General features: G+C 42.5%; 1 protein-coding gene across 1 annotated transcript in view; it reads left to right on the top strand.

The window, feature by feature from the left end:
* The window catches only part of VWA8 (von Willebrand factor A domain containing 8), a 3,458,065-nt gene that overhangs the window by 3,383,457 nt on the left and 52,997 nt on the right, over positions 1-21,611 (top strand). The window contains exons 43-44 of the mRNA XM_044071701.1: positions 4,019-4,117; positions 6,713-6,951. Of these exons, the coding sequence (XP_043927636.1) occupies positions 4,019-4,117; positions 6,713-6,951 (338 nt within the window). The remainder of the gene's footprint in view (positions 1-4,018; positions 4,118-6,712; positions 6,952-21,611) is intronic.

Genomic DNA, 21,611 nt, shown 5'->3' with positions numbered 1-21,611 from the left:
ACACCAGGTTAAGGTCCACAAGCAAACTCACATGCTATGGATAACCATGTATACTCCAGATGTGCTGATAACCATGGATTGCCATAGCTTCAGCTGGCCACCTGGGAGCAGGTAGTAAGCGCCTGCAGCCCCCTGGGAAACAACATATGGCACTAGCCACTTGGTCTTCTTCCATCAGTATCTGTTGTATGAGAAGTTACCTGAAACCAGGTTGCCAGTGGTACAGTTAGGCAGGCTGACTGGCTTCCTTTTTAATATTTTATTAATGTTAGTACTAGAAGCACTTCTACTGAAGATGAAAAGCATCATGGACAGCGTAGTGGAGCATGGTACAAAGATGAAGAGAATCCAGTGAAGTCACTATTATTTTATATTCTGTAAATGTACGTTACATGATGGCTAGCTAAGTTTTAGTGAAATCAACTCAAGTCAAGAAAAGGTAGTCAACTAATCCTCATGTTGTAGAACTGTTGAACAATATCAACCCCTGTCTGTTGTCTTACATGGTATAGATAAGGAAATCTTTGAAGCTTGTGCCTGAATATTGCCTTTTCCAACATCTGTAAGTTCAGACTTTCCATAATTATGCATGGTTTTATGTGATACTCTTCTGGTATATGAGTCAAAGTAAAATGAAGCGCATGTTAAGGATTAGACAAAATCAAAGGCATATTACATACTGCCTTCATTGATGAACTTTTATTGTGTGTAGAACTGTGAGCTCACCAGGAAATAAAATTCCATTTTCTGCACAGCTTGTTTGATTTCACAGTCAATTCACAGAACAGTTCATAGATTTGTAATTGCAGATAACTGAACAAAAAAGAAGTTGTGCTTTGTTTTTCATGAATGCCGAGCTTATAATCTAAAACAGATGTAATTGTGCAGCTGTAAAAAGTACTTAACTTGTAACTTTTCTGAAATATTTTCTCATTATGCTTGTTTGCCTAAATTTTTCATGACTTACTTGTATGATATGTGCGGAGCAAAACTTTGCTTGGCAGTGTTCCCTGCCATGCTGTGTTACTTCAGTACTCCATGCTTAGAAGAAATAATCCTTCCTTCAGTGGCTGTTTATTGGTTAGTGCAAGATGTGATCCTTTTTATTTTTCTTGTTGTTTTCTGGCATGTTTATTAATGATTGGAATTGAACAGTACCCCATACGTTTTGAACTGCATATCTCATCTTTTTACCCCAACATTGTGTAAACAAGCAGACCTTAGAACTAGCTTAAATACCCTTTTAGTTATTAGAAAATGATCCACAATCTGAGCTTGAGTTAGGAGGTTTGATATACTGTCATGAACCTGATGAACCAGTCAAGTCTGATTTTTGGGGCTTAGCCAAATCATACGGGTGACAACTGTATAATTGTTCTTTTCTTTCTGAATTGATTTGATGACAATGTATATGACTACTGATTGCTCCTTTAGATACAACCTGGGCTAGAAAAGAATGAAGAAAAGCAAAGTAAAACAGCAGTGTAGTCAAATATGTCCTATAGGGTCTACGTTAGTTTAGCGAACGAGCAGATGATCGAACGCTGTTAGTTCGAACACTAAATGTCGAACTGGCAAAATAGCGAATGGCTGGAACAGCAAATTTTTTTCCCAAGGAAAGAAATCGCTGGGCCAGCTGTCCGGGTTGTGCTGTTTCCTCCACTGTAGTCCAATCTTGGAATTGGTATATTTAATTAGGGGGTGGGGGGCAAAGCCCCCCACTTCATTTAGTGTTTAGTGGGGTTTTTTTTGTTTTTGGGAACAGAGATTTTTTTTTCCTTGGGGAAAAAAAATCGCTGTTCTGGTTGTTCGCTGTTTTGAGTTTTCGAGTTTTAGGGGTCGATATAACAATGTTCGATCATCTGATCGTTCGTTGTTATAATATAGATTCGTCTTATAGTACAGACAAACTAAATAACATGTGGGAGGATAAAGTGTTTAAGTAAACATACAACAGTAGCAACAGTAGATAGTGTTATGTTATCTTTTATTTCAGCTTGCCCTGCTTTGGTGGTGTGGCTATAATGACTTCATCCTTCCCGTAGCTGGAAAGCTAGAAGTGCAAGTATTTACCTTCATAGAATGCTGTCCTTTGGTTAATGGGTATGAATAGTGATCATGCCTAGTTGTCTGACTGAAATTCACTGAGAGCTGTAAGCATTCATTTTTTTATACTTGCCTCCTTCCCTACTGGCTTGCTCGTGCATGCACACACAGAAACACAGATACACACACCACCACTACCACCAACACAACAACTTGTTTTTTAATGAGTTGCCATGATCCTTTCTAAGTGCAGATTTAGACATCTCCGTGCAGTAGCACATTGCAGTTGTACAACAGCTGTGAGTTGATATTTTAATAAGTCCTTTATTTATTTGCTAGGTATTGTTGGGACAATGTTTCTACTTTTGTCTGCTTAAAGTTTAAAAATATTAAGATCTGTATGGTTGTTTCCTTCTTTTGCAGAAGTTAACTACAGACACATCACTGCCACCTCCAGGAGGGTACACATATGGAAAATAAGAGCAATAAACTTTGTTGTGATGTCTCTTCCCAAGGTTATAACTTCCTACTCTTCTAACTGAAATGGCTTTTAACCCATTCATAGGTTAAGTGGATTGCAAACTGGAAGGCTGAAAAGATGATAGATCCATGTTAAACTCATAGAATACTGTGCAGTCCTATTCTTCAATAAGTATGCCAAAACAAAATAACTGTCAGGCTAACTTAGAAATAACTCTGTAGTGTATAAAGTTGAAGTTTGCACTACCAAGCCTTTATCTCATAATCAAAATGCCCTGCATAGTATACGTTATTGTAGGTTTAGATTATAGTGTACTTTTTGCATGGTTTCATAATCTGTGCTTTGAGTGAGCATAACCCTAAAGCTCAGAATGGCTGCTTCCTAACTTGTTGTTCATTGTATAGGCTTTTGAAATATTCCTAAAGCTGTTCAAGAACCTCTTCATAATTTCTGGGGGCATGTTGTAACATCCTGTTCATTGACAAACTTAACTTCACTACTGTGCTTTTGTGTTTCATGCCAGGTTGTGTGGAATTGCGAACACTGTATGTGTAGAACTTTCCAGTAGACTGTGAAACAGTTATAGGAAGAGGTGGTGCAGTGGATAGTATTAAACTAAGTGGAACATATTGTGTGTGTGGTGTGCGTGTGTGTATACTGTATGTATATACTGTATGTGTGTGTGTGTGTGTGTGTGTGTGTGTGTGTGTGTGTGTGTGTGTATATATATATATATATATATATATATATATATATACACACACACACGCACATACATACATAGTATATAAAGAGAGAGAGTTTTAATCCTTTTGATTGAAATGCTGAAACATCAACATCTGTCTGATCAACAGATGGTCCATATGTGGACAAGACCAGCAATCCCTGGTTGGGAGAATATGCCATTTCCCTAAGGGCTATGCATTCTCTGAATTAGTATATATAGTAAGCAAGGGGTGTAGGCAGTACAAGGGACTTTACGCCTGCAAATCACCTGCTTTTGCTTTTGCCTGCTCAAAGCTTAATCCTCAGAGCATGCACAGTAGGTATTGATGGTGCCTTTTCTTGACATTTTTGTGTCAACATTATGGATGTCATTATTTCCTCCCTTCAATGTAGAGTACTTCATCTATATATATAGCTATATAGATAGATATAAAGATATAGATGTAGATAGATAGGGAAATGTATTCCATAAATATATAAATTTGTAATGCAGTTACATACACACACACTTAAAAATATATATGCACACATACATACATGTAAAAATATTCAAGACGTATTGTCATCTTGGAAGTTGAATAGTCATCACCCTTGTGTATTCATTAATGAAAGGAAAGGCATGTTGTTTGGCTGGATAATCTTTCTGGGTTTACCCAAAGTGGTGATTATTGTGTAGAATTTGCTGTGTACCTGCCCTTTTTTAAGATCCTGAGTTTCTAATCAGTATTTTCATATAGCTCACTATCCTAACTTTTTTTTTCTTAGTATGATATTGTTGGTCACTCTGGAGATGGATTCAACATAGAGCTGGTCCGAAGTGACAAGATCCCCAAGAACAACAAACAAAGATTAGAGATTTTGAAGGTAAGTCGTGTGACTGAATAGTCCAGGTTAGAAATTCCTTTCATCAGTTTATTAGTTTTTTTTTTTCTGTCAGGTAGTTATTCTGAAAAAAATATTATAACAAACTAGAGCAACAGAATATATTCAGTTTGTGGGAAAACAAGGACATTAAGAGAAAAATAAGTTATTTAATACCAGATGTAGTTTTATCATTATTGGAAGAACTTAAAAGTTTTCTCCAGATTCGTATGTCTTGTTTACAATTCTGGGGAGGCAGTATATCACTTCATATTTTTTGTCACCCAATTCATAGGTTGGTACTAGACTATCGGCCCTAAGGCCTATACAAGCCTAGCCATAACAATTCCCTGTCTATTTCTTCCTACACTATTTACTTCCCTGGACCCCTGTCTAGCAGGGTGACTGACGTGATCCCCGGGGTGAATTTCCTTTCTCCCATCCAATCGTCAATCATCGTTCTGTTCTTCTGTGACATATTGCACTTTGTGACACAGGTAAATACTCATTCAGGGGCATGTCTAGCTGTTTTGTGTTAGGCAAAGAAGAAATAGTTGATCTCTTTTCCTATTTGGAAATTGTTCTTAAGCACTTTCTGTCATTGACTAATCATACAGGAATAGCTTCAGACAATGGAACTGTGCTTAACCAAACTATGCATAGTGCAGTGAAGCAACTGATGATATCATGTGGGTTGACTTCCAAAAAAAAGAACACAGAAAGAGATGTGGGTGTCTGCATGAGAGTGCACTGTGACCTGGTAGTGTAAATCTGGTTTACTTTGTTTTTGGAGTCTCCGTGTTTTGATGGACTAATTGTCTTCTTGCGAGTAACTTATGTATGTATATGTGGGTATAGAATTCAGAAGGGAAGAAGTTCCTAGCAATACAAGGATGGCTGGGAAGTGGATATTAACATTTATTATCATGCTACAGTTAGGAATCAACACAATATGTGCAGGAAATAGTTTTTTCTAGAAATTTTAGAAAAGTAAATTATTCCTTAAGATGGCTTCTTCCAAACTAAGGGCTGACATGCTGCATTTCATCTATAATAGTAATAACAACAATAATAATAATTCTCTGGCAGTTTTTCTGCAGAGCATTAAAGCAATAAACTGCCAACAAGCTTCATCATATAGTTAAAGGTTTGATTCCTTCAACCTCTGTTTATCTGCAGTGTGGCTCTGAGTGACTCAAATGTACCTGACAGTGCTCCTTGATAGTCCCTATGAAGAAGCTTGTGTTTAATGGGGTTTGCCCCCCCCCCAGTTAACAAATTCAGTAAAAAATGCATGAGCTGTATGATTCTGAATTTGCTAAGTATCCGTTTTCACATGCTGATGTATTTTCTCATATAAGAATGTATAAAACGTAAGCAGAATATGAAGATAACATATTCTGTCAGATATGCCTCTGTTGTATTTAGTAAGGATATGTTAAACAGGATAGACACATCTCATGACTGTCTTGATATCACTGTGGGGAGCTGTTTCAGAGATGGAATGGCACATAGCTGTCCAGTGAGCACATAAAGTTTGGCATTAGGTTAGGTACAAACAGGATCATCAGAAGTTACACTGACCATAGCTGTAAACAGCTAACAGAAGTTAATAAAATGAAGTCAGTTAATGCCAGACGCTTGGTTAGTGAGGTCATACTTTTAATATGGAATTTTTTCCTAACTGTCAAATGCTAATGCGTTTTTAGATAAGTATTTAGGACCACAATGACAAACCAGTGGAGATAATTTATCCTTCATATCAAGATAACCAAGTCAAAATGCAGTTATTTGCATTGATCTTAAACCTAAAAAGGACTAAGGCTGACATGCTTTAGTGCATTTCATAGTTTGTAGCCTTGCATATTCTGCAGAATTTTCTGTGCAGGACAACACACTTGCAGCCTTTTGACATTCATCTGCTATGGTCTCAAATTGTGGCTATTTAGTGTCCATAATGCCTGTTAAAGAATGCTAGCCCTTTAATTATTTGCTCTGTGTTTTTATGAACAAGCGAGGAACTAAGATAAGATACATTAATGACCAGCAAATTATTAGATAAGAAACCTGAAAGGTTGATGGGGCATTGATCAACAACTAATTAAATATTGGCAAGTATTGCCTTGTTACCAGATAAGCAGCTGATCAAATGCACATGTTGCAGAAAAGTCAATTAAAATGTAAATTTTACGTGTAGAGGGCTAATTTATGTTATGTTTCATTGAAACATGTAGGCTGGCATTTAGATTAAAAATTGCAGAATTATTAATGCTAGTTGCCTTAAAGTGCAGTGACTTTGGGTTTTATTATGTAAATCAAAGGGCTGGGGCATAAAGCCTTGGACAGGGAAGGGGCAGAAGGCAAAGCCCTCCATGAGAAAACCTTATTCAAGCTTGAGCAATTTTTAGTATGAGTAGAGCATGGCCTGGTGGACTGCAGCGAGTCTACAGAAAAAAAATGTGTAGAGTTCTTGATACCAGAGAACAGACATGCACAGTTGCTAATTTAAAACATATAATTTATATAATGTGTAGCTTTTACATAGGCGATAATGAAACATTGCAAAATTCTTCTCTTACCTTCCTCCTTGTCCCACAGGTAATGCATGCACATTCTCAATTCTGTATGAGTGGAGATCACACATTGGAAGGAACTGATCATGCTATTAAAGAAATTGCCAAAGAAGAAGCAGACGAGTACTTTGTCATAGTGCTGAGTGATGCCAATCTTGAGCGATACGGTATTCCTCCTGAAAGGTTTGCAGAAACCTTGACGAGTGATCCACAAGTTAATGCTTTTGCTATCTTCATTGGTTCTTTAGGTGACCAAGCCATGAGGTTTGTATTCTATACATTCAGAATAATATTATATTATAGAGTTTTAATTCTTGCTTGTGTGAAACAAATTAGAAACAGTCATGTTTTGCTGCCGTTTGAGTATTTTGCCTTCGGAAAAGGTAAAGCTCAGAATTTTTCATTTTGCTTAAAATATTTTAAGGAAGGCTTTCCTCAGCCATGTAGCTGCAGAATTCCGTTACACAAGTCAGTCTTCGTGTGGCTACCCTGTCACTATGCTACAAGTCAATGGTAGTTCCCAGTGGATTAGCACTATGGTGACAGTCTGATCCAGACCTCATTCACCATTTAAATAAAGTATTTTGTCTCATTTCCTTTCATTTTTAAACACTTTTATTAAATTATCACTTAGCCTCGGTGGTGCAGTGGTAGCGTTGTCGCCTCACAGCAAGAGGTTCTGCCATTCGATTCTCGGCTGAAGCGCCTTCTGTGTGGAGTCTGCATGTCCTCCCTGCGGTTGAGTGGCATTCGAAAGACATGCGTGAATGGGCATGCCTTAGTTGAAGGTTGGGCATTGGGCTGGCATCTAGCACCATATAAATCGACTGCCAATCATTAGCGGACCGGAGTTCCGCTGTGGCGACCCTGGGATGCACAAGCCAGTGCATTTCTTTGTGCCGGTCCCAAGCCCGGATAAATGGGGAGGGTTGCGTCAGGAAGGGCATCCGGCATAAAACCTCTGCCAAATTACTTATGCAGAGAACATTTCATATTTCCATACCGGATCGGTCGAGGCCTGGGTTAACAACGACTGCCACCAGTACTGTTAAGCCAATAGGGTGCTGGCAGAAATTGGGCTACTGTTGGCCAAAGGAGAAGAGGAGGGGGAAGGCATGCCCGAAGGCAGGATGAGAGGAGCAAGGTTAGGACTGTAGTAGTAAGGGTAGGAACTCTGAATGTTGGCAGTATGACTGGTATAGGGAGAGAGCTAGCTGATATGATGGAGAGAAGGAAGGTTGATATATTGTGCATGCAAGAGACCAGATGGAAGGGAAGTAAGGCCAGATGTATAGGAAGTGAGTTAAAATTGCTCTATCATGGTGTGGATGGCAGGAGAAATGGGGTAGGGGTTATCCTAAAGGAGCAGTATGCCAAGAGTATTTTGGAGGTGAAGAGAGTGTCTGATAAGAGTGATGTTTATGAAACTTGAAATTGATGGTGTAATGATGAATGTTGTTAGTGCATATGCTCCACAAGTTGGGTGTGCGATGGATGAGAAAGAAACAATTTGGAGTGAGATGGATGAAGTGGTGGTGAGTGTACCCAAGGGTGAGAGACTAATGATTGGAGCGGACCTCAATGGGCATGTTGGTGAAGTGAACAGAGGGGATGAGGAAGTGATGGGTAGGTATGGTGTTAAGGAGAGGAATGCAGAAGGCAGATGATTGTGGATTTTGCGAAAAGGATGGACATGACTGTGGTGAATATGTATTTTAAGAAGAGGGAGGAGCATAGGGTGACGTACAAGAATGGAGGAAGATGCACACAGGTGGATTATATCCTATGTAGGAGGGCCAGTCTGAAGGAAATTGGAGACTATAAAATGGTGACAGGGGAAAGTGTACTTAAGCAGCATAGAATGGTGGTTTGTAGGATGACGTTGGTGATCAAAAAGAGAAGGAGGAGTGTGAAAGCAGTGCCAAGGATTAAATGGTGGAAGTTAAAAAAGGGTGATTGTGAGGTGGAGTTCAGGGAAGAGTTAAGACAGGCACTGGGAGGCAGTGAAGAGTTACCGAATAGCTGGGTAACTACAGCAGAGCTAGTAAGGGAGACTGCTAGAAAGGTGCTTGGTGTGACATCTGGACAGAGGAAGGAGGACAAGGAAACCTGGTAGTGGAATGAGGAAGTACAGGAGAGTATACAGAGGAAGAGGCTGGCGAAGAAGAAGTGGGATTGTCAAAGAGATGAAGAAAGTAGACATGCGTATAAGGAGATGAGACGCATGGCAAAGAGAGAGGTGGTGAAGGCTAAGGAAAAGGCATATGGAGAGTTGGATGAGAGATTGGACACTAAAGAGGGAGAAAAGGACCTGTGCCTATTGGCTAGACAGAGGGACAGAGCTGAGAAAGATGTGCAGCAGGTAAGGGTGATAAAGGATAGTGAGTTAAACGTACTCATAAGTGAGGAGAGTGTGTTGAGTAGATGGAAAGAGTACTTTGAAGGGCTGATGAATGAAGATAATGAGAGAGAAAAAAGGTTGAATGATGTGGAGATAGTGAATCAGGAAGTGAAACAGATTAGCAAGGAGGAAGTAAGGACAGCTACGAAGAGGATGAAGAATGGAAAGGCTGTTGGCCCAGATGACATACCAGTGGAAGCATGGAGGTGCTTAGGTGAAATGGCAGTGGAATTTTTAACCAAATTGTTTAATTAAATTTTGGAAAGTCAGAGGATGCCTGAGGAGTGGAGAAAAAGTGTTTTGGTACCTATCTTTAAGAATAAGGGTGATGTGCAGAGCTGCAGTAACTACAGAGGGATAAAATTGATCAGTCACAGCTTGAAGTTATGGGAAAGAGTAGTGGAAGCTAGGTTAAGAAGGGAGGTGATGATTAGTGATCAGCAGTATGGTTTCATGCCAGGAAAGAGCAGTACAGATGCAATATTTGCTCTGAGAGTGTTGTTGGAGAAATACAGAGAAAGTCAGAAGGAGTTGCATTGTGTCTTTGTGGACTTACAGAAAGCATATGACAGGGTGCCTAGAGAGGAGTTGTGTTATTGTATGAGGCAGTCGGGAGTGGCAGAGAAGTATGTAAAAATGGTACAGGATATGTACGAGGGTAGTGTGACATTGGTGAGGACTGTGGTGGGAGTGACAGATACGTTTAAGGTGGAGGTGGGATTACATCAACGATCAGTTCTGAGCCCTTTCTTATTTGCAGTGGTGATGGACAGGTTGACAGATGAGATCAGACAGGAGGCCCCGTGGACTATGATGTTTGCAGATGACATTGTGATATGTAGTGAGAGGAGGAACCAGGTTGAGGAGACCCTGGAGAGGTGGAGATATGCTTTAGAGAGGAGAGGAATTAAGGTCAGCAGGGCTAAAACAGATTATATGTGTGTAAATGTGAGGGAGGATAGAGGAATGGTGAGGATGCAGGGAGTAGAGGTAGTAAAGGCGGATGAGTTTAAGTACTTGGGATCAACAGTTCAGAGTAATGGTGAGTGTGGAAGAGAGGTGAAGAAGAGATTACAGGCAGGGTGGAATGGGTGGAGAAGAGTGTCAGGAGTGATTTGTGACAGAGTGGTACCAGTAAGAGTGAAAGGGAAGGTCTACAAGAGGGTAGTGAGACCAGCTATGTTATATGGGTTGGAGACGGTGGCATAGACGAAAAGGCAGGAGTCAGAGCTGGATGTGGCAGAGTTAAAGATGTTAAGATTTGCACTGGGTGTGACTAGGATGGACAGGATTAGGAATCTGTATATTAGAGGGTCAGCTCAGGTTGGACAATTTGGAGACAAAGCAAAAGAGTTGAGATTGCATTGGTTTGGACATGTGCTGAGGAGGGATGCTGGGTATATTGGGAAAAGGATGCTAAGGATGGAGCTGCCAGGTAAGAGGAAAAGAGGAAGGCCTAAGATAAGGTTTATGGATGTGGTGAGAGAGGACATGCAGGTGGTTGGTGTGAAAGAGCATGATGCAGAGGACAGGAAGAAATGGAAACAGAAGATCTGCTGTGGCGACCCCTAAAGGGAACAGCCGAAAGAAGATGATGTGTTGCGCTGTGGCAACCCCGGGAAAAGCCGAAAGAAGAAGAAAGATTAAATTATCACTTAAGATATAAGCAGACATACATTTACAGAAAAGAAAACAAGCCATATTAAAATGTTTCCATTTACATGCATTATACATCACATAGCTTTCCTTTCTTTGTAAATGTCATCAGTTCAACATTATATAATTTACTGAATTCCTGCCTTCCCTTAAACTTCACTACTCCTACTCTTGAACAATATTTTGCATGTATAATTCCCACAATTTTCATTTATTTCTATTTAATTTGCTCCGTCCCTTTTCTAAAGAATCCTGTTATAGTTTATCTTTTTTATAATATTCAGTACTTCAAATACACGTGGTTTAGACTTTGATTTCCATTTTGTAGTAATTGTTTTTTGGCAGCCAGCAGAATTAAATTTACTATGGTCTTATTATGTCTAGACAATTCGCATCCTATGTCTCAGCTCAATAAATCATTTCCTTTGTTACAGCCATTTGTCTACCCAATATGTCTAGCAGAGTACTCCAAAAGGAATTTTTAAAACCTGCCAACTCATTAGACTCCCAAAACATATGATTTGTTGTCAATCTTCATTCATTCTTGACTGTTGGGTTTTGTTCCGGTCCTCAGAAACGACTCTGCTGTTATATCAAGCTCGCACCAGCCAAAAACTCTCAAGCTAAGGCTACCCATACTGTCTCTCTTCCCTTTATCTCAGATCTCATTTGCCGCGTAGAAAATCGGACGCGTCAGCCATGCTCTCAGCTAAGTCCTAAACCTTTTTGATTATATAACTATTTTTGTATAATCTTTTTGCTAGTTTCTTCTTTCTCTTGCTCTCTAAGGTTCTTGTTTGTTGAGTGATTTCTGTCTACCCTTTTCTCACTGTCTAGGTATTCTGCTTACCATCGTTGTTATAGGCCCATCCTTTTCCCTCTACTTGTTGGTATTTCTTTGATACCATTGCTGGTATCCTTATTTCCTTCACTCCTATCTTTTTCTCTTAATATCTTTGTGGGTAATCTTCAAGTACCATTGTGGATATAGTAAAAAAAAAAAAAAACCTTATTCTGTACTTCTTGTTTTCACGAGAGTGTGTGTGTGTGTGTGTGTGTGTGTGTGTGTGTGTGTGTGTGTGTGTGTGTATGTGTGTGCATGCATGCATGCCATTTTCTGGCTAGAAAATGGCAGAAAAGCAGAAGAGAATCACTGGGTTCAAAGAGTGTAGGGACTGTGGCAGAAAGACGCCCAATTCCGATGGGCATCTTTCATGTGTTTATTGCTTGGGTGTCCCTCATCTTGAGATACAACCTCCATATGAACTCTGCAAGGGTTTCAGTACTCATACTCTTCCAGAGAGATGAAACAAACTCATTCTTAAGGGATTGCTAAAATGCCTATTTAGTGAAGCTCTGTCTAAGGTGGAGGCATCTAAATCTCCCAGGACAGACTCAAAAAAATGGAGCCATTCGGTACCGTCCTCTCCCAAGGTATGCAAATCTAAGACTAATAAAGTGTCAGGTTTTGACTCATCCATCAGAACCAAAGCCTAAAATTCCTAAGACTGCACTGACTTCTGCTCCAGCACCAGAACCGGTTAAATCCCCCAAGGTGCCATGTATCATTAAGACTACCCAGACTGCTACGGTGCTGACCTTGTCTTTGGTACCGACAACCTCCCTGGCACCAACAAAAGTCTCCTCAAATTTTTCAGTTCCATCTTCCCCTGCCAAGCAAATTTCTGTTCAGCAGACCATGGTGCCGAAGGTCAAGTTACTAAGTAGCCCTAGGACTAGATACTTCCCATCTATAGACCCCTTTTTTGGGTCAGCAGTTAAGTCCCTTTGTAGACAGACTGGAATCGTCTTCAGGAATGTCTATTCTTACCTCCGAGAGTCTTTCAGAACTGGACATAGTTAGATTGGTGGCTCAGCTCTTGGCAGACAGTGGTCTTTTTGCTCCCTCTCAGACCTCCCTCCCTCCCAGAGCCAAGGTTAACTGTCCCAGGACTCCCACATATCTTCCTCCTTCAACCTCTTCACAGGTCTTGGTGGCCACTACTTTGACGTTCCTGGTGCCAGCTACTTCTGTACTGATGGTGGATCTCACCTTGGTACTAGAACCAACTCTGTGGTCTTTGGCTCCATCAGAGTTGTCATACCCATGGGACCGAGATTTGGCTGCCAGCTCCAGGATCCCTGGATTGGCTCCAATTTTTTTTCCATGGCACTATCTACAGTTCCTGGTGCCCTGGCAGTTATGAGTCCTCTCTCGGCTCCTACTCTGGGATGCAGCTCATCGGAGCGGGGTTTGACCCCAGTTCCAAGCTTGTCTTTCTTGGCTCTGGGCTCCCATTCCTGTTTGGGCTGGCCTGTCTTCCAGACTATGGAGAGAGCCGTAGCCTCAGCAGGCTCACAGTTGGCACCATCCCCATCGGAGTGTCACATTTATGTATCCTATGGCTCTCAGCTGTCACAATCTGCTACCTCAGGACAGTGGGCACAGGAACAGCAAGATACCCTACTGCAGGGTCCCCTACCTTCGGTGTCCTCCTCAGACCTTCCCTCTGAGGAGCTACCCCATAAGAGATCATGCAAGAGGAAGCACCTGGATTCTGCAGAAGAATCGGTCACTGAAGATACGGATTTTGATGAAGGGGAAGGGTCCCCGCAATCACCCCCTGAAGATGTCTCCTTTGAAGACATCCTGGAGATTCTGAAACCGAGGGGTGATTGGAAGTCCTCAAAACCATCCTCCAAGAAATCTGTCTTCTTGCAGGCTTTTCTTGCCTGGCCATCTACTTCTTGGGTGACCCCGCCTGCGGATTAACTAATTAAACTCATTATGCAGCATGCATGAAAGGCTCCTGACACCATAGAGCCAATTCCTCAGAGACAGGGCAGAATTATCACAGTCCCAGAGGATCAGCCACATAGGTTGAAAGGTCTAGCAATGGATGCCATGGTGGTGAGGGTGGCAGCCACAAAAAAGGAATTCGCTGAAGAGAGTTCAACTGTCCATTCTCCAAACCGAGAGTCTTGGACGATGACCAGAGTTGGGAAGCAGGTCTTTGCTTCAACTACCTTCGCTATTCGGTCCTTGAACTTCTTAGCACACTTCACCCGACTCCAAAGGGATCTGATAGCTGAGCTTTCATATACCTTGGCAGGAGCAGTGTCTGACAAGGTCCAGGATAAGGTTGCCTCCCAGCTTGCCATCCTAGAGTCAATCTCCAACTTGTCTATGTGGCTTATTGCACATACAGCCAAAGGGGCCATGCCTGGATGCACTTGTGTGATTTTGTGGACCCCTTTGAGTCTTCCTTTGTCAGTGCTGCTGTTAAATTGTTGTTTGGCCCAAATGTCAGAGACACATTAGCCAGGTGTGAGAAGAATGGAAAGACCCTTTCTGTGTGGATATGCATGGAAAGATGTGGTTCAGAAAGACTCAAGGGCCTTTTCTGGACACACGTGGTAAGTATCCCCTCCCCCCCCCCCGGGGGCAGAGGGTGGAACTCTACAGGAAGATGCCCCTCCCACGGCAGAGGGGGTCTGTGCAGCCAGGGATCCAGGGATCCAGGGATTCCTTTTCTGGACAACTCTACCAGCCCTACTGAGCGGCAGCCCGATTGCTTACCTCTGGAAGCAGTTGGAGGAAGATTTTCTCTGCACCACGGAGCCTGGCACTCTATAACATCGGATTCCTGGGTGCAGATAATAATTGCCAGAGTTTATCATATTCCCCTTCAATCTTTCTCCCAAACCACAAAGGTGAATCCTCAATGTTCCACCCAGTCAGAGGGCTATAGCAGCACTAGAGATTCAAAATCTGTTTCAAAAAGAGTCATCCAAGCAGTCTTACCAGACCAGATAGGATCTGGATTTTACTCAAGATTCTTTTTAGTGCCAAAAAAAAACAGGGGACTGGAAGCCAATCTTAGAAACACATTTGTGCAACAAACAAAATGCTGAATGGTCATGGTTCAGTCTATCCTTCCTTTTGTGGAGAAAGACGATTGGATGTGCTCCATAGATCTTCAGGATGTGTATTACCACATAAAGATGGACAAATGCTCCAGAAGATATCTCCGCTTCTGGCTAGGAGCCAGTCATTACCAATTTCAAGCACTGCCTTTTGGTCTCCTTACAGCCCCCAGGTTGTTCACCAAATGCATGGCAGTTGCAGCAGCTTACTTAAGACTACAGGGATTCTGTGTGTTTCCATATTTAGATGATTGGCTTCTCACTGCCCCCACCAGGCATCTGCTGATTTCCACCTTTGACTCCATACTATGTCTTGCCAATTTCTTAGGCATTTCAATAAACAGAGAAAAATCACATCTACCTCACACACAGGACATACAATTCATCAGAGCAAAACTAAACACAAAATCCTGCATGGCTTCCTTTCCTCATCACAGACTGGTAAATTTGAGGTCACAACTTCAAGTGATACTCTTTCAACACAAAGTTCCTGCTCGTCTAGTTTTACATCTTCTTGGGTCCATGGCAGTGACAATCACTTTAGTCCCCCTGGCGAGGTATCACATGAGGCTGCTTCAATGCCTCCTGGCATCACAATGGTCACTAAGTCACCCAATGTCCCATCCAAACCTCATAATGAAATGCAGCAGACAGAACTTATCTTGGTGGATGAAGCCAGAAGAGAATTTATGGAGTTGCTCCTTCTGTCCCTCCCAGCCCAAGGCTGTAGTGACCATGGATGCTTCCCTGATAGGGTGGGAGGGGCATTTTCAGGGAAAGACAGTCCAAGGCACTTGGTCCTCTCAAGAGGCCAATCTGCATATCAGTGTCCTTGAACTGAGGGCAGTGCTTTTAGTGTTGCAAGCATTCCAGTCTGCCCTTCCTTCAGGGACAATTGCTATCCAGTCAGACAACACGTCAGTAGTCTGGTACATCAACAAATGGAGGGAACCAGATCCTATCCTCTGTCGGGAAGCTTTAAGTATTTGGCAATGGGCAGTCACCTTCAACCGCTTTCTAATAGCAATGCATATTCTGGGGAATTCCAATGTGATTGCAGACAAACTAAGCAAATGTATCCTTCTACCTCACAGTCAATCCCAATGCAGCGATGAGAATCTTTCTTTGATGGGGTCAGCTTTGCTGCAACCTGTTTGCCTCTCCCATAAACCACAAATGCATCAGCTACTTTGCCCTAGTCCCCCCTCACAGGGAGTCCCCGAGAGATGCACTTCTGCATGACTGGCCCTCGGAACTTCTATATGCCTTCCTACCAGTCCCTCTAATTCCCCAAATTCTGAGGAAAGCCCAACTCTTGAGAAGAAAAGTGATACTCATTGCACCTTATTGGCCCATCAAGTCTGGATGTTCTTCTTGTTTCACTGTTGCAGTCATCACATTTGGGTTATCTGTTTGCAGTATCCCTCAGTTGGCCTAATTAACAAAGTCTTGGGTCCTGCGTCGGTTGCTGTCTCTTCTTCCATGACGTCAGGTCGTTAGGGGTATAAGACATGCAGCCAATGCCATTACCCCAGTCTTTCTTGCCGTGCAGTGCCCGAAGCAGAAGCAGTTTGCAAGTGCCAGTCGGCCAACTCCTGAAATTTTCATTTTCGGGTTTCAGAACCAAAGTCTTCAACTAAAAGCTAAGTACCCCATTGGGGAAACTTTTTCTTGCTCTAAACCGATGTCAGTAAAAGTAAATAATTGCATTACTTGTGGAAAGCAAATACCGCATAAAGATTTTCATTCTTACTGTATTCCTTGCCTAGGCCCTGACCACGACGTACCTCGCTGTCAGTTTTCTGCCTTATTTAAACCACGAATTATCCATCTTCGATATATTTACACCTCTAAATATTTTGGAGCTCGGTTCAATTATCTCGATATGTCTTCGGATAGCCATCTGACTACCGATATTCTGAAAAAATGCAAAGATAGAGACAGAGACAGGCCACCGAGGTCCAAAGCTGCCGACGACGCTTCTCCTAATCCAGCCACCAGTTCGCTGGTACTCAGTGAGGTGCTTTGGCAGCTCTGATACCCGCTACTTTAGATTCACAGGCCTCTACTGAGACCCATTCGGAGTCCAGTATGCCGTGAGATGCTTTAACTGTGGAACCTGCGGATGTCTCTACCTTGGATGGGTCTGGAGTTGTTGTGTAGACACCGGCTTCTGAGCGTGTATTCAGGCCTACTGACTTGCGTATTAAACTGACACCATATTTTTCTTCAAGGCCTAAAACTCAAACCATGCCTAGAAAACTGACGCTCAGACTGCATGGCCAGGCCTCTATGCCTAAAAAACAAATGATAAAAATGGCTGAAGACCTTATTACTTTAATCAGGGGAAGCCAAACTTCCCCCTCTAAGAGACCTAGGACTGAGTTTACTTATGATACTTCTGACCAGGATTCTGAATTTTCTATTTCCTCTGATGACCAGGATTTACCCTTATCTGCATATGAGGATTCTGATGCTGAGGACTCTATTCCTTCTGCTTCCCCCCCCCCAGAGGATTTTTCTTTTGGTGAAACCTTGCATACCCTCAGGGAGCATTTTTGTTGGGGAAGTCAGGATTTCTCTGATTCTAAAAAGAGGCTTAGGGATTTCTTACTCCTGCCCTAGCACAGGCCCTTAGCCATACCTCCTGTACTAGACATTGTTGATGATGCCTTTTCGGAATCTAGCTTAGCCCCTGACTCTTTACCTCCTGCTCCCAGAAAACCTGATAGATATTACAGGGTCCCTGACTCTCATAAGTTCCTTTTTAAAAATCCTACTGTGGATCCTGAGACCATTTCACAGGGACCCAAGGGCATTAAAGCTACTACTGCCAAAAATCCTACCCCCTCTGATAGAGACTCCAGGGCGCTGGATAGATGGGGTAAGAAGGTATACACGTCTGCAACTTTGGCCGTTAGGGCCTTAAACTGCCAGTTTCATATGTTAAAGTATCAGCAGCATATTATTGGATTACTTAAACAGAAAATGATGTTGATTCCTGATTGTGCTGAAAATAATGATTTACAGGATTTACTGCATTCAGCTGAACAGGTTGGAAAACATACTTTGCAATGTGGTTTTGATTCACTAGAGGCATCTTGCAGGGCTGCTGTGAATGGGTCTATACTTAGAAGGCATGCTTGCCTTAAGGAGCAATCCTTGCCAGATCATGTTAAAGCGAAATTACTGGATGCTCCCTTAAACTAGGACTGCTTGTTTGGCAGCGAGGCAGAAGTTCTCAAAAAGATGGAGGAAAAAGCTAAATCTATGCAAACTGTTAAAGATTTTTTACAAGTGCAACCTCCTAGTTTTAGTAAGCATTGGCCTTCCAAGAATTGGTCCTTTCCTGCCTCTTCCAGACCTTCTCAGTCCAAACCCAGATCCAGCAGACCTCCCAGGCTTCAGTCTCAGGGTTCACACAGGACTAAGCAGTGAGGGGCCTCCACTTCCAAATCTGGGGATAGTAAACCCCCCTATGGTAAACTGTGTCAATTACTTCTTTCTAAAACTGCCAGGTACTTCTCAGCTGACTGCCCCTTTGGGGAAAGATTGCTCTTCATGCAGAGAACTGGGAACTCATTACACAGGACAAATGGGTTTTAAATATAGTGTCCCAGGGATACAGATTTCGCTTCCACACATTACCAACACCAAGCGGGTGGCCAGATCTACCCCCAAACCAGTGAGCAGAGGCCCCAAAAATATGTACTTTCCCTCTTAAGCATGGGGGCAATTCAGTTGGCACCAGAAGAGGAAAAGGACAAGGTTTCTACTCTAGGCTTTTCCTGGTACCCAGAAAAGACAATTCGTGGTGCCCCATGCTGGACCTGTCTATTCTAAACACCTTCTTGGTGATTCCAAAATTCAAAATGCTGACTCTTCACCAGTTGCTCCCTTTGCTAGGCAAATACACCTGGTTGGCAACACTAGATTTAAAGGAAGCATACCTGCACATCCCAATCAGGGAATCTTGCAGAAGATACCTACGTTTCAAAGCAGGCTACATGCACTATCAGTTCTCTGCACTGCCCTTTGGCTTAGCTACTGGGCCCAGGGTATTCACAAAGTGCCTAGCTCCAGTCATTGCGTTTTGCAGACAAAGAAATATTCAAATATACCTATACCTGGACGATTGTCTAATTCAGGCAGCAAGCCAGGACATACTTTTGAATCATTTGGCATTTGTACAAAGGGTGCTAACTTGTCTGGGGTGCACCATAAATGAAAAGAAATTGCATCTATTACCCGGTCAACAAATTATATTCCTGGGAGCAAGCTTGAATACAACTTCCCAGATGGCTTTCCTTACGCCAGAGAAACAAATTCATTTGACAACCTACTTCAAACAAGTGGCCACAAAGACCCTGCTATCAGCAAGGCAAATTCTACAAGCCTTGGGGTCCATGGCCTCCTGCATTCTTCTAATTCCATATGCAAGACTGCATATGAGGAAACTACAATGGTATCTAAAAAGCCTATGGTGTCAACATTCTCAGGATCTAGAAACAATTATTCCTAGCATACCTTGCCTATGCCTAGAGTTCCTTTGGTGGGCAGAGGCCTGCCACCAAAATAAGGAATTACCATTCACGCTACCCCCTGCCGCCCAAACCCTAACAACAGATGTATCAAACTATGCATGGGGGGGCTCACCTGGCAGGGAAGTGCATTCAGGGCAAAATGAATCCAAGTCAAATGCACCTGCATATCAATCAAAAAGAAATGTTAGCTATACAGAATGCTCTGACAGCCTTCAAGGACCACATTCTTCCAGGACAATTAATGGTAAAGATGGACAACACCAATGTTATGTGGTATATAAACAAGCAGGGGGGGTACACATTATTACCCCCTCTGCAGACTAGCCATGGCATGGTGGAACACAGCCCTGAGCTACCAAGTGCATCTATAAGCTCAATTCCTGCCAGGAAAACTAACTCATGGACCCACATGAGTGGAAACTGGAACCAAGGATTTTCAACATGTTGACAAGCAAATGGGGGAGTCCAGATACAGACCTGTTTGCCTCCCCCCAGAAATATCAATTGGACACATTTTGCACAATGACTCCCCACAAACAAGCTTGGAAAGTGGATGCTCTGTCCTTCAGCTGGAAAAACCTATCAGTTTATGCCTTTCCTCCTCTGCCTCTACTTTCCAAAGTACTACTAAAGATCAAACAAGACAAACCAAGGATGATTTGATTGCACCAGACTGGCCACGCCAACACTGGTACCCCCTCTTGGGCAGTGTGTCGCTATTGGACCCATGGCACCTGCCTCAGACTCCTACCCTATTGTCTCAGCAGGAGAACCAGATTCTGCACCCCCAGCTTCAAACACTGAACCTAGCAGCCTGGCTAATTATCTAATTTCTCCTTTACCATCCCTCAGTAAACCAGTGATGGATATCATTTTAGAGGCAAGGAGGCCTAGTACTAGAAAATCTTATGCTGAAAAATGGAAAAGATTCTGTACCTGGAACCAAGCTCAAAAGATGAGCACAGCAGTGCCCAATTTACCTCATATTTTACAATACTTAATTGAGATGCTTCACAAGGGCCTGTCCTTCTCCTCCATCAAAATTCACACACCAGCCATTTCAGCTCATTATAACACAGAACCTCCCCTCTTCTCTCATCCACTGCTCACGCAGTTCCTCAGAGGGGCCAAAAACTTATGACCACCCAGGAGAGCTCCAACTCCAGCCTGGGACCTTAATTTTGTATTGGAGAAACTCACTCTTCCCCCTTTCGAGCCAGCTGATACTGCAGACTTAAAATTCCTTTCTTGGAAAACACCTTTCCTTTTAGCAATTACTTCAGCAAGAAGGGTATCTGAATTACAGGCCCTTATGGCAGTGGAGCCTTTCGTCATCATTCATGCAGACAGGGTGTCCCTCAGGACCAGTCCCTCCTTCATGCCCAAGGTGGCATCCAGTGTGGCCCTTAATTAGTCCATTCATTTGCCAACCTTCTTTCCTAATCCACAGAACAAAGGGGAATGGATACTGCACTCATTGGATGTGCAGAGACAACTTAGATTCTACTTGGACAGGACTAAACCTCAAAGGAAATCTGAACAACTGCTGGTGGCATTTGCTGCAGGGGCAGAGGGGAAGGCTATTTCAAAGCAAAACATTTCCAAATGGATAGGCCATTGCATTAATTTCTGCTACAAACACCATGGAAAACCTATCCCACAGGGGATCAGACCCCACTCTACCAGGGCTGCATCTACCTCTACAGCCTTTCTCAAAGGCGTCCCTACCAGGGACATCCTAGAAGCTGCTAACTGGAGTTCTGTACATACTTTCACCAAGCATTATCATCTGCCAATTTTATCTAAATTCAGAGCTGGCTTTGCCACTGCAGTCTTGCAGGGCCTTATTGCTGGTCCTAATGCTATCTAAATTCCTCCTCCCATCCTTAGCTTTGGGAATCTACCCAAATGTGATGACTGCAACAGTGAAACACGAAGAACATAGTACAGTTGTGTACACTTACCATAAATGTAAATGTTCGAGTGTATTCACTGTTGCAGTCCTGGTTACTCTCCCTCCAGTCCCCTTACTTCTTTTGGCTATACCTCTACTGTCCTTTACTATGCTTAAAAGCTTTTTGGTGTATTTGCTTTTTTGTTGAAGGTATAAGCTTGTGTATTTATAGATTTAATTGCTTCCCATTAGGGGGGCACCTGACATCTGGGGCAAGAAAAACTGATGTAATGGCATCGGCCACATGTTTTATACCCCTGACGACATGGAAGAAGAGATAGCAACCAAAGCAGGAACCAAGACTTTGTTAATCAGGCTGACTGAGGGCTACTGCAAGCAGATAACCCAAATGTGATGACTGCAACAGTAGATACACTCGAACATCTACATTTATGATAAGTGTACACAACTGTACATTTCTCTTTCTCTGGCCTCACCTACT

This window comes from Protopterus annectens, chromosome 5.part0 (genome assembly GCF_019279795.1).
Source record: "Protopterus annectens isolate FY-2018-M chromosome 5.part0, PAN1.0, whole genome shotgun sequence".
Taxonomy (NCBI): Eukaryota; Metazoa; Chordata; order Ceratodontiformes; family Protopteridae; genus Protopterus; species Protopterus annectens.
Note: the sequence above shows the minus strand (reverse complement) of the source record. Positions and strands in the feature narration are given on the sequence as shown.